Here is a 14599-nt window from a genome sequence, read left to right on the forward strand (position 1 = left end):
GAGTGGGAATCTAACCTTCTTTTCATGAGTTTCGCATCGAATCTAAAAATAAATTTTACCATTTGAATATTCCTGTTATCTAAATAAGAATCAAAATTTCAAATAATTTTTATTTGTGTTGTTTTTCTTTAGCTATTGCAATAAAAGTCAATTTGATTTATTTATACTTAAAATAAAACTATATTTCATAAAATATCAATATTATAACGTTCTTGCGAAAAAAAAAAATTAAAGCGTTATTTTATATATACATATGTGTTCTTTAAAATTATTTTCGAAAAATTTGTCATTACTTTGTTAATATATTTTTAAAAACTTCCTAAAAAAATTAGCAAACATTAATATATTTTTTTTAATCCAAAGTCTTCATATTCACCCTATCGTCCAATTGCCTTGAACTCTCCTATGTTCTTTACTGTAAAATATTGAGGAATTTTATTTTTGGGGTTAAGAACCAAATTATTATTTTTAATAAATGATAATTCTGATGAATTTCTTTTTTATTCAACCTTTCTAAGTACTATTTTCAGTAAATAGCTAATCCTTATTTAAATTTGAATAGTATGACTAGTTTTAGCTTCAATGCGAAGCTGAGAAGGTATTGGTTTTACTATGATGTGTTTTTTTATTTTTTTGTCTGTTACCACTTTATCTCAGCTCTCATTGAACGGATTTCTTTCAACGATACGTCAAAAGATCACAAATCTTATCTAGTCGAAGACATCTCACAAAAATTGAAAAAATTTCCCTCGTTCCCGTAAATGAGGGAAGACATCCCAAAAATTTACAAATTTAAAAATCGCTAATTTTTGAAATTTAAAAATTTTTTTTTTTCTAAAAACTGCCATAACTTTTTCAAAAATGAATATATAAATATAATTTTTTTTTATAGATGCTTGATGTCTTTACCTATCATTTGGTATATTTTTTTTTATAAATCTGACCCTTTATCTGCCCACAGGGGGGGATGTAAATAGACAACTTTTTCACAAAAAATTAACTTTTTCAGCTTAACTTTTGAAAATGTTCCGGAAAGTCTGACACTTTTATATATATTTTAAATGAAAGCTAATGTAATACACTTTAATTTGAAAAAAAAAATTGACCTCTGGACTTGTCTTCATGGTAAAAATGGCTACCAAATGCTATTTTCGTGTGAAAATTCTCGATTTTATTTTTTACATTTTTAACTTTATAATGCTATAACTTATTGAAAAGTGTATAGATCAACACAATTTTTTATGAGAAAAAATATTTTTTAATAATCCATTTTTTATTCGACATACTTTATCTTAATCAAGATATTAATAAGGAACTAGCAGATCATGTAGCTTTTGGAAAAATATACCAATTTTTTAAATTAAACACTATCTAAATATTTGCATCGAAGAGTTTTTTATGATAGTGATTTTAATCACTGTCAGATATCATTATACTTGATTCAACTATGCCACGTCACCACTGTGCCGTGACCCCCCGTGCTGGGTTTTTTTTAAATTATCTACGATTACTTGTACTAATCATTGTGTATTAAGTTATTTTTCTTTCACCTAATGTCATAAATAATACAACTGTTGAATCTTATATTTTTCATAGTTGACCATATTTTATTTACGGTCTTTATACATTTGAAAAATACGTAGAAAAATTATCGAATAATATAAATATTGATATAAAAATTTCAACTCTATATTTTTTGAAATCAATACAATTATTAGAATTTTTTAACCATTTGTATAACAATGCATTTTTCAAACAATGTAAACTTCAATTCATGTATATAAATACGTCATTAAAATGTCTATAAATATTTTACTTTTGTAAAATCAAATTTACACAGTAATGTCATACTAAAAAAATTACAAATCGCAGATTATTTAACTCTTAAAAATAATATTTTATTATTAATTTCGTTTCATAAAATTAAAAAGCATGTTTAAAAAAATTATTTTATATGAGTTTTTCTTATTTTGTCAATTATGTCAAGTTTTATATGTATATTGTGATTCTCAAAGTGAATATTATAAGAAATACATTATTGATTCATTAAACCACATTCGTGTTCAAAATGGATGGGACTCAATTCAACAAACAGAAATTAAACATGAGCTCTTAACAATTAGTACCAACAGTGTCACAAGCGAAATTATCGATGAAAATAACTTAATACAAAAACTCTACTTTATAACTTGTCTCATAAATTGTGAATTTACTAATATAATGCAAACTTTCAATGCAATGTTAGGCTTTATTTTAAATAAGTGTGAAGTGCATGTTTTAAAAAGTCAATGTAATGAATTGAAATATTGCATAAAGATAATTGTTAAAACTTTTCATTATTCAATACATATGTTTAAAAACATGTTGAAAACAGCAAATTATCTCGATAAAATCGACCTACGAATTATTGACTCGCCTATTCTTAATATTAAAACTGTAGATAGCGAAATATATTATTTTTACACGTATGCATATGAGATTAGCAAAGATTCATTATTTAAAACATCTAGTATGGATAGATGGGTTAATATTTTTGAAAAAATAAAACATTTTTGTAAAAATGCTGAATTAATGATATCAAATCTTTACAAAAATAGAAAAGTGTGTGGGACAGACTATAAAAGTTCTATTTTAACCAATTTATTGATGAAATATAATATCGAGAAAATGGAAAAACTGGCAGAGGATTCCTACGATTATATTAATGATATTAATAAAGATTTTGAATTATATATGTTGGGTATATCTGAAAACTGTTACTCAAAACTAGGCTTTGAACAACTAGATGGAACAAATACGTTCAAGTAAGATTTATAGCTTGTACATTTAGTAGCTTAAATTTGAGAATTTTATTTTGTTAAGCATTATTTTAGTTATTTATTTATTTATTCACAAAGTAAATTTTTTACGATAATAACTTTGAGAAATTATACATGACTTTTTTTTTTTCTATACAGATATATTCATTTCAAGAGTAAGAAATATGGCCATAATGAAGGCATCGCATTGTGTAATCATTTTATATCTCAGCCTGGTTGGAAGTCATTGCAACATATAGCTGTTGTCACTGAATTTACAAACAGTAAATCACTAAATTTTAATGACATTATATGTACGGTTGATAAGAATAATTATTATGTCATGAGGACATATCTTGCACTTTTTTTAAGATGTCGCTATATTGAAATATTCCATAATTTTTATTTAATGTTGGAACATATAATTAATGTTTGTAAATATGAAAATAAAATTAATTGTGCGGTTAAGCTTAAAAAAACACTAATGAAATCCGATGATATGTTTAAAAAAATGTTAATTGCTCTCGTTACTTTGAGACTCTACAGAAAAGATAAAAAATATCGACGTCTAGAATTATCACTAGAGACAGTGGTAGAATTATTTATTGAATATCTGAATGATGTTAGAAAAAAGTATTTTAACTCATTGTTATTTATTAATGAGGGACTTTGTGAAGCTCAATCGTTTTTTGAAGAAGTAGCTCACTTTCTTTTTTTAGTTTTACAGTCGAAATTTAATGAGGTAATTCAATTTAACATGAAATATTGCAAAATTAATAAATTTGAATCAGACATAAACATAATTACAACATTTACACGATTGATTAAAACCAATACCTTAACAGAATATACTACTATTCATCATTTTATGTGTGATTATATGGAATTATTTATATTAAAGGTCGTGAAAATGGATTATGAATTTTTAGGTTTCAATGATTTGTTTTGTACAATTTGATTTTTTATTCAAGACTTAATAAAATATTGTATATATGCTATCATAAAATAATTAATTTTTCCTAAATATAGTTGTAATACGACAAAAAGTTGTCCTTCTTTTTTTTGTATATTTGCATATTATTTAAATATTTTACTTTGGTTGAGCCGATTTTGAAGCGTATAACCTCCGTGCTTTATCAGTATTGCTGTGCTTGAAGGTCAGTGAATACCCACCCGAAGACATTAATCGTATTCTCTAATTTTTAAAGTTGTAGGCATAACATTATTTTTTATATAAGTCTTATTTTTCTCTCTATATTTCTCGCCATTTTGTTCCCTTTAATTGTAGACGAAGCTTTTCGTATTTTTTTTTCATGTGAGCTTAGAACTTTAAAAAAAAAATTTAATTCGAAGAATTATTTAGATCCTAGTTTCATTTAATTTAGTTGCTTATTGTTGTTTGTATCACTAGGTAATTCTTCCAGCTTGTTTTTTATGGAGTTTTAAATCATAGAGCTTTAGTAATAGTGCCATACAAGATGAAAAAACGAAATGAAAAAAAAGTGCCCAAAATAACAAAAGATTTTTGATTTTAAGGTTTAATACGGTCGTAAGCCAACATGTTTTGTAAACATAATTCACAAGCGTTCATAGAAAAAACCGAAATTGCTACACCGGATATTAACTGGATGTAGACCATTTCGGGTTATAAATATTAATAATTGGAGACCATTTGAGACTAGTACTTAGAAATTTTTTATTTAATAATAACAATAATCAGCCTTAATTTCAAGAGGATGTTTTACATAGGCTGAGGTTGACCGCAAACGATTGGGTGTGCTCCGTGCTAACGCGCAGTAAATTGCTAGGAAAAAATATTATGCAACAGTAAGAGTCAATGAACAATGATAATTTGCTAGAATAAAGTTTATTGTTGGTGGCTATGTTTAATTATAGCTAGAAGTTTCAGTATTGGCAAAAAATTACTTGTCGGTAATAGCGATTAGTATCCCAAGTAAATGACTATTTAGTGAGGTTTACAATATAACTTCAAAAAAATAAAATAAATAGGTTGTCTCTAGATCAAAATAATAATTTCATTATTTTGAATTCATTTAATAAATCCACTAGGATATCAGATCATATTTGGTAGGAAATCTACCAAGATATAAAAATGTTAACTTGTACTGATCCAAAAATTGTTACGGACTTATAATTAATCATTTATTTTATAAGCTAGTTAAGTACAAATTAGGTTAAATATTTATCCTTATAAGGTATAAATGAGGGATTAAACAAGTAATTAATAAATAATACATTGAGAAATATATGAAACTAAAAACTACCAAAAAAACCTTCTTATAATAGTTATTTTTTTAAGAGAAATCAAGTAGAGCTAGCATTAAAACAATCATTTTATATATACTTAAAAGTACTAAGTATGTATTGACAATAAAAGTTAATGTTATAAATTGATTACGATATATCATAAGTTCATTTTAAGTATGAACAAACAAAAAAAAATTCTAATTTATAATACTGTAATTTATTTGAAGTATACTTTGAAAATTCTATTTCTAATTTTGATTTATTTTATTACAAAAAAATAATTTACTATTCTTTTAGCTTCGATGCGAAGTTGAGAAGGTATTGGTTTTACTAAGATGTGTTTTTTTTTGTGTCTGTTACCACTTTTTCTCAGCTTTCACTGAACCGTTATCTTTCAATTATAAGTCAAAAGATCACAAATCGTATCTAGTCGAAGACATTACCCTCAAAAATTGAAAAAAATTCCCTCGTTCCCCGTAAATGGGAGAAACCTCCAAAAAAATTAAAAATTTAAAAATCGCTAATTTTCGAAATTTTTTCAATTTTTTTTACTTAAAATTGACATAACTTCTTTAAAAATAACCAAATTAATATAATTTTTTCATATAGATGCATGATATCATTACCTTTCATTTGGTATATTTTTTTTATAAATCTGGCCATTTCCCTATATTGGATGGGAGTTCAAATCTAAAAAATGCATGTAGAAAGTAGAACTTTTTCAACATAACTTTTGAAAGTGTTCCAAAAAGTCTGACACTTTTATAAATATCTTAAATTAAAGTTATTGTAATATACTTTATTATGGTAAAAAAAAATTTGGGACTTTATTTTATCTTCATGGTGAAAACAAACATCAAACTTAATAAAAAAAAAAAGACTTTTGTAAAAAAATTCTTTTTTATATTTATAATTTTATAATGCTATAACTTTTTGAAAGATGTATGGATCAATATAATATTTTTCTATAGATGCATGATGTTTTTATCTATTATTTGGTATATTTTATTTTTATATCTGACCCTTTACCTGCCCACAGGGGGGTTTAAAATGACAACTTTTTAACAAAAAATTAACTTTTTCAACTTAACTTTTGAAAGTGTTCCAAAAAGTCTGACACTTTTATAAATATCTTAAATTAAAGTTAATGTAATATACTTTATTATAGTAAAAAATAATTTCGAACTTTATTTTATCTTCAAGGTGAAAATGGCTACCGAATGCTATTATTGTGTGAAAATTCTTGATTTTATTTTTTACATTTTTAACTTTATAATACTATGACATATTGAAAAGTGTATGGATCAACATTATTTTTTGTGAGAAATAATATTTTTTAATAATCTATTTTTCATTCGACATACTTTATCTTAATTAGGATATTAATAATGAACTAGCAGATCATGTAGCTTTTGGAATAATCCACTAATTTTTTAAAATTAAACACTATCTAAAGATTTGCATCGAAGCGTTTTTTTTTGATAGTGATTTTAATCACTGTCAGATATCATTATACTTGATCCAACTATGCCACGTCACCACTGTGCTGCGACCCCCCCGTGCTGGGTTTTTTTAATACGAAATTCTTAATAAATTCAAATTAAACTAAATTATTGTTGAAATAATACAAATTAGTAATCATGTTATACCTACTATTTGTCATTTTATAATTAAACAATTTTCACTGTAACAATATTCAGATAACAAATTGCTTAAAATAAGATCAATTTTAATTAATATAGGAACTAAAATTTTCTAATGGTATATGGCCTATCTAATGCTAAATAACAATTTTAAGATATGTATTCAGTGACTAGTATTTCAACACGTTCAGTGGGTATGTATTGTGTGTAATTGTATAATCCGCCTGCGTTCAATTCCATCCGATAATTTTTAAAAATTGTTATGGCTCATCAAAGTTATTTCCTGAAGAAGGCTAAAATAGTTATATCTAAGTTATGAAAAAATGATAAATAATTTTTTTTTAATACTTATAAGTAATAAAATATATGTTTTGAACATTTTTAAAGATAGCAATAATAACTAAAAAAAAAAGTTAAAAAAAATTATGTCGTTAATTAGATTTGAGACACCTGTACATTTAAAATGTAATACATATAATACAATTTGGTAATATTTAACTTTACCTAACAATTTGTAATTATGTCAAGTATAAAATATTAAAATAATTTTTCAAAAAAAAGTTACAATTGATAGTATAGAACACAAAATACAGAAAAAATGTTCTTGGTAACAAACGTGGTGATTTTATTATTCCTTAGCGCTATCAAGTCAATTGTGTATAATGAGGTAAATTTGTTTAAGGGTCATTTAATTTTATATATAATAAATCATTCATATGTTTTTAATATAAAGATTATATTTCTAAATAAAATGTATAATAAAGACTTTAAAACTTACTGAAATATCTTTTTTATTTAACTTGCAGTTCGTTGGAATTCTATGGGATATAATTATTTCAAATAGAAATCAAATATCGTATGGTGGAAAATTTTTAGATCTCCCATTTCATTATAAACCAGTGGATAAAGAATGGTGTAGAGAAAAATGTACAAGTTTGGGATTTACTTATAAGGAACCTAATATGAATCAGAAATTAACACCGAATATGATCCCGGTTGATATTTTTTTTAATAACCGATTATTGTACCACGTTTTATCAGAATTGATATGCAGGAATTATCGATTTTATTTTAGCATATATAGAAATACTGTAGAAGTATGAAATAATATATTTTCGATGTTTATATTTAAATTTTAATAAGTGAATGTTTTTATAAAATCAGAATCTAATTACAAATGAAGAAATCAAACGTTTTATTAATAATGACAGCTGGTTTGAAAATGTTTTAAAGCAACGAGTTCAAAATGAAAGATCTAGTATGATTCTGTTATGTGTTATATTTTTTGATATTTTTATACTACCTTATTATTACGGTGATACTAAGAATTTATTTATTTAATTGTTTTAAAACCATTCTGGAGCATTAAAACAAAAATATCTTATTTATTTCAAAAAAATAATTATAATACAATTTATATTATTTTTTTCCACAAGTGCGAGGACTTTATTTAATCAAAGATGTACTACGAATGAGCATCTTTCTAAAGACCCTATAAATAAAAACAGTTATTTTAATTTTTATATTACAAAAATCTTATTTTTGTTATTTTCTACTTCAGTAAAATATAAAGTACATTGGTAAACTTGAAATATATATCATTTTTGAAAGAGTATAAATATGAAGTTTGTTGTGAAAAAACTAAAAATGAAAAACAATATAATGTATTTTGGAATTAGATATAAAAATTAACATTTATTATTATAAATTTATCTTTAACATTCATATTGAAAAGTTATGCTTGTGTTAAAGGGGATGGGTAAACTTGTGCAATGAAATGAAACCACCGATAAAAACGTATTTACACCTCCCCGAATGAGCTGAGTAGATATAACTAATAAATATTAGTATTTAATTAAAATAAATCTGCTTTTGTATGATTTTAACATATTTCAAAAATATTACCTATTATAGTTTTTTTTTTGTAGCTCATTTTAAGATATTTGGCGAAATATATATTGCGATTTATTACAAATATTACCTCAATATTTTTTGTTATGTTATGAGGAGGGAGGAATCGGAAGCTGTAAGAACAGTTATAGAAATGAATGTTGAAGGAAGAAGAGGTAGAGTGATATGAGGACAGCTGATGTGAGTGTAGATGATGTGGGAGATCGTGTAAAGTGGAAGTTTAAGATAAGACTCCAAGTAGCTGAGATTAAGGCGAGGAAGAAAAAGAAGATAGTTTTAAGAATCATTTTTATTATCTCTTATGTTAGATGTAAACCCATAATTATTTTTGTACCATTATTTGCAGAATATACTGTATAAATATTTGACTAGTCGATAATTAATTTTTTAATATTACTTTTTGATATGATATAACTTTCAAGTGTGAGCAAAAGTAAATATTTAAATGCTAATATCTGAAAATAGTATTACAAAAATGGTCTATTCTTTAATAAATAATAATCACATTAAAAAATAACAGTTATTTTTATAAAAAAATTATTAATTTATAAAAATATTTGAAGGATTATTCTTAATAAATCACACTACGCATTTTGTTTACAGGTTTTAATTCTAACATTCGAGATTTGGAAATTTTTGCTGCAGCTCATTACTTAGATGTTTGTATTTATGTTTTTAAAGACAAGCTTAACTTATGGATGTATTTCCGAAAAGGGTGGCCAAACTATAATGAAGTTAATATGGAAAATGAAAAATGCATTTATCTATACGAGAATAATCATCATATTGGTGTAGTTACTAATGTTAACAATCCTTAATAGACATTTATACATAAATCAAATAATTTAATATATATAAAATTTATTACTATGAAATATTTTATTTATAAGTTGCATACAACTAAGAAAATGTACTGAAAATTTAAAAGGTTTCTTTTTAAGGTTTATACTAACTAAAAATCATAAAGATAAGTTATTAAAGTCGCAATCTATTGCATTTATCATCTAGATAACAGGAAATTCGAATAATCTGCAATATTGGTTAATATAAAACTATATAATTTTCGTTGAACAATAATAAATTGCTTAAAATCAGGTAAATTCTAATTAATATAGAAATCAAATTTTTCTAATGATATACAGTCTGTATCAGATCTATCTAACAATGCTTATAGTTTTTGATATAATTATCATTATTTCATAAAAATTTTATTTTAATAAACATTGCCTTTTTAGACTACTTTTAATGCATATATTAGCTTCGATGAAAATCTGAGAAGGTATTAATTTTACTATAATTTGTGTTTGTTACCACTTTTTCTTGGCTCTCATCGAATTGATCACTTTCAACGATACGTCATAAGATCACAAATCGTATCTAGTCGAAGATATTATCCTCAAAAATTTAAAAAATTTCCCTCGTTTTTCGTAAATGGGGGAAATCTCCAAAAAAATTATAAATTTAAAAATTGCTAATTTTTGACATTTTTAAAAATTTTTAACTTGAAACTGCCATAACTTTTTAAAAATGACCAAACCAATGTAATTTTTTTTTATATTGATACATGAAGTGCTTATCAATCATTTTGTATATTTTTTTACAAATTTGGCCCCTAACCTGCCCACAGAGGGGGATTCAAAATGACAGCTTTTTCACAAAAAATTAATTTTTTCAACTTAACTTTTGAAAGTGTTCCGGAAAGTCTGACACTTTTATATATATCTTAAATTAAAGTTAATGTAANCAACTTAAATTTTGAAAGTGTTCCGGAAAGTCTGACACTTTTATATATATCTTAAATTAAAGTTAATGTAATATACTTTATTATGGTAAAAAAAAATTCCGGACTTTATTTTATCTTCATGGTGAAAACAGACATCAAACTTAATAAAAAAAATACGATTTTTGTAAAAAAATTCTTTTTTATATTTTTAACTTTATAATGCTATAACTTTTTGAAAGATGTATGGATCAATATAATTCTTTTTGTTATAGATGCATGATGTCTTTACCTATCATTTGGTATATTTTTTTTTTATATCTGACCCTTTACCTGCCCACAGGGGGGGATTTAAAATGACAATGTACTTTATTATGGAAAAAAAAAATTATTTTTAAAATTTTTAATTTTATAATGCTATAACATTTTGGAAAATATATGGATCAATACTATTTTTTTATGGTAAATAATATTTATATACTTCATTTGAAATATTTTTTTTTTTTTAATCAGACCATTTCATTTTATTCAAAACTTAAAAATAGGAGATCATATAGCTTTTGGAATAATCCATTAATTTTTTAAAATTAAACATTATCTACCGATTTGCATCGAAATGATTTTTATGATAGTGATTTTAATCACTATCATCTATAACTCAACTATGCCACATACCCACTGTGCTGAGTTTTTTTTTTATTATTTATTCCTAATAAGAATATATTTAATATAATTATATAGAATATCCCTAACATGAAAATGTACTATTGTAAATTGTAATTTATTATATATTTTTCACAATTTCGACTTAGTAATTTTTAAATCCTTCCCTTACAAATAATTTTTATGGGTAGATAACATTTTTAAGATAAGTACCCAGTGACTAAGATTTCAAAACGTGCAGTGGGTATGTAGTGAGGGTAAAGGAAGTGGTATTCGCATTATCCGTCTGATTTCGATACTTTCCAAAAATTTGACCAAAACTTGTTATCGGCCTAACAAACTTTTTTGTTGTAAGAAGGCCAAAAATGGTTATATTTAAGTTATGAAAACAATTAAGTAAAATTAAAACTATATTAAAAAAACCCAGCACAGTGAGGTCGCGGCATAGTGAGGACGTGGCATAGTTGGATCCAGTATAGATGATATCTGACAGTGATTAAAATCACTATCATAAAAAACGCTTCGATGCAAATCTGTAGATAGTGTTTAATTAAAAAAAAAAAAATTGTCAAAAAAGTAGGGCAAATGAGAGCTGAGAAAATAAATGATAGCCACAAAAAAAAAACCACATAGTAAAATAATATTAATATGAATTTCTTCTCACGAGAGGAGACTACAGTAATGGAATCCTTGATATTTATTGAAGTTATTGAATCTAAATGAGATAAAAATCAAATGAGTTAAACACTTTTTTTTTAACTCAAAAAGAATTAAAAAAAAATTCACTGCCACAGTCGTGAAAANTTAAAAAAAAATTCAGTGCCACAGTCGTGAAAGACCCAAGTGTTACCGTCTCAAAAACCGTACGTCTCATTCGTCACTTAATAAAAATGGAAATTTAGCTAGTTCAAATTTTAAAGTTAGTTTTCTTGACTTCAAAGAAACAAAAAAATTTAAATATGATTAATTTTTTATACTATGTCATTTAGATTGATATAATATTTATGAAAATCAGTGTAATCCACTTATAATAAAATAAAATACAAAACCAAGAATTTTAACACAATAATAGCATATTTTTAAATACGGTAGCTATTTTCACCATGTATTCTCCTAATAAGATATTTTAAAAGAAAATAAAATACAAAACCTAGAATTTTAATAGAAAAATAGCATATTTTTGAATACGGTAGCCATTTGCGCATAGAAGATAGGTCGTCGGGACAAATTTTTTTTTAATTTTATAGTACATGACATAAGCTTTAGTTTGACATATGTTTAAAGGATGCAGTATTTCCAGAACATTTTAAAAAATTAAGTTGAAAAAAATTAGTTTTTGTAAAAAAGTTGCTATTTTAAATCCCCCCCAATGAGCAGGTTAACTGTTAGAATTTCAAAAAAAATGATATCATATGAAAGGAAAATATCTAAGGTTTCAATATAAAAAAATATTATTTTGATTTGTTAATATTTGAAAAAGTTATGGCAGTTTTAAGTACAAAAAACATCCTCATAGAAGGTGATTTTTATCGCAAATATTACATTTTTTTTAAATTTTGACAGCAATTTGCACATAGTAGATAAGGTGTCGGGACAAATTTTTTTCTTTATTTTATAGTACAAAAAATAAGCTTTAATTTGATATATGTTTAAAGGACGCAGTATTTCCGGAACATTTTCAAAAATTAAGTTGAAAAAGTTAGTTTTTGTAAAAAAGTTGCTATTTTAAATCCCCCCCAATGAGCAGGTTAAGTGTTAGATTTTCAAAAAAATGATATCAAATGAAAGGTAAATATTTAAGGTTTTAGTATAAAAAAAAATTATGTTGATTTGTTGATTTTTCAAAAAGTTATGGAAGTTTTAAGAAAAAAAAGTGAAAAAATTACGAAAATTAGCGATTTTTAAATTTGTAATTTTTTTGGATATTTCCCCCATTTGCGGGGAACGAGGGAATTTTTTTCAATTTTTAAGGGTAATGTCTTCAACTAGATACGATTTGTGATCTTTTGACGTATTTTTGAAAGAAATCGGTCCAGTGAGAGCTGAGAAAAAGTGGCAACAGACATAAAAAAAAAAAACACATCATAGTAAAATTAATACCTTCTCAGCTTCGCATCGAAGCTAATATTATTAATTTAAAAAACTAAAAAATACAATCTATATAAAATATGCAATAAGTACTTAAAATATTATATACAAGTAATTTTGAAAAAAAAACAACAATTAATGTAGAGGCCACCACCCACATTGCAATGTAATATTTCTAGAATATAACCAGAATATTTTAATTTATGTAATTAATTAATTAATTCCACTGGGACGATTGACGCTTGGTTTCAACATCATACTCGTAAATCTAAGTTTCATCACCAGTTATAATATTTTTTAAAAAGTTTTGTTCAGTTTCTACTCTTTCAAAAAGTTCTTGAGAAATGATTTTTCGGTTTTGTGTTTGTTCATCGGCTAAGAGACGAGGAACAAATTTGGCCTCCATTCGGCTCATGCCCAATTCTTTGGTTAATATTTTTTGGCAAAAACTATAAGATATTCCGCCGTCTTCTGCAACTTCTCTGATAGTTAATCGACGATTATTTCAAATAATTTCACGAACAAGAGCATCAATTTCATTTGTTTTACTGGTCGAAGGTCTACTAGGTCGTTCGTTATACTTTAAGGATGTCCTACCATCCTTAAACCATTTAAACCACTCAAAACATGTTGTCCGAGACAATACATCATCTCATAAAGCTTGGTTCAAAAGCTCAAAAGTTTCACTAGAACTTTTCCCTAATTTAAAACAAAATTTTACGCACACACGTTGTTCTTCTATTGTTTCCATTTCGAAAATCGACTCATGACTGAAACATGTTTTCGTAAAAATGCCATAAAATAAAAATAAATATTGTTATCGATTTCAAACCAATGCTCAAATCTCGTTAGAAGTTACTTTATTGAATGAAATTATCGGGATTTTGTTATCTTAATTGATATTAATATTACTAACACAGTCCGGGTATTTTTTGATCACACCTCGTAGACTGCCAAGTTTACATAACTGGAAGCAGTGTATGTGATGAATTATTTCCCGACAATTCAATCACAGCGAATTGATTTATTTATTATAATTACTTGATTTTACTTTATGCACACCCAAAAAAAAACCTCAATCAAAATTGAAAGAGAAATTTTANCCAAAGAAAAACCTCAATCAAAATTGAAAGAGAAATTTTATCAAGGGTTTATGATAATGTTTTATTAATACGAACAAAATAACTATTCTTATAAATAATTATTGTTCAAGACAAGAAAAAAAAATATCATATTGATAAATATATCATTGATTCAATAGTAATGATATATTTATCAAATTGAACAATGAATTTATTATATAGATCGAGGTTATTCTCTGGGTGCAATAACAAAAATACTTTGCTACTTGAATATTTTTATTTAGAAAATTATTAGATAAATTTAAAAAATATTAAATATACACTAAATACACAAAATTTTAATATTTTTCCCATACCCAAAAATAATAAAGGAAAATATACAAAAAAATCATTGTGCCGGGTGCGTCTCTAAGTGACTATTTTTGA

The 14599-nt window shown here is 25.0% G+C and overlaps 2 protein-coding genes across 4 annotated transcripts in view; both read left to right on the top strand.

The window, feature by feature from the left end:
• Positions 1-1831: 1831 nt before the first annotated feature.
• LOC126901516 (uncharacterized) lies at positions 1832-3832 on the top strand. Its single transcript, XM_050678000.1, has 2 exons — positions 1832-2804; positions 2958-3832. The coding sequence occupies exons 1-2, from the start codon at positions 1933-1935 to the stop codon at positions 3754-3756; spliced, it is 1671 nt and encodes a 556-aa protein (XP_050533957.1). The 5' UTR covers positions 1832-1932; the 3' UTR covers positions 3757-3832.
• Positions 3833-7225: 3393 nt separating this feature from the next.
• Positions 7226-14599, top strand: part of LOC126901530 (uncharacterized) — an 8997-nt gene continuing 1623 nt past the window's right edge. The window contains exons 1-4 of one of the 3 annotated variants that reach the window (XM_050678030.1): positions 7231-7376; positions 7516-7806; positions 7874-7967; positions 9224-9474. In XM_050678030.1, coding sequence (XP_050533987.1) covers positions 7308-7376; positions 7516-7806; positions 7874-7967; positions 9224-9438 — 669 coding nt within the window. In that variant the 5' untranslated portion in view covers positions 7231-7307 and the 3' untranslated portion in view covers positions 9439-9474. Of the gene's footprint in view, positions 7377-7515; positions 7807-7873; positions 7968-9223; positions 9475-14599 lie in introns of those variants that run through there. The other 2 variants (XM_050678031.1, XM_050678029.1) reach the window with 2 other exon arrangements.

The sequence above is a fragment of the Daktulosphaira vitifoliae genome, unplaced genomic scaffold, assembly GCF_025091365.1.
Source record: "Daktulosphaira vitifoliae isolate Bord-2020 unplaced genomic scaffold, ASM2509136v1 Scaffold_3, whole genome shotgun sequence".
Taxonomy (NCBI): Eukaryota; Metazoa; Arthropoda; class Insecta; order Hemiptera; family Phylloxeridae; genus Daktulosphaira; species Daktulosphaira vitifoliae.

Coding starts and splice junctions, on each gene's coding strand:
- LOC126901516 (XM_050678000.1), top strand. CDS start 1,933: ATGTTTAAAAAAATTATTTTATATGAGTTTTTCTTATTTTGTCAATTA. Junction 2,805..2,957: donor GATGGAACAAATACGTTCAA/GTAAGATTTATA, acceptor TTTTCTATACAG/ATATATTCATTTCAAGAGTA.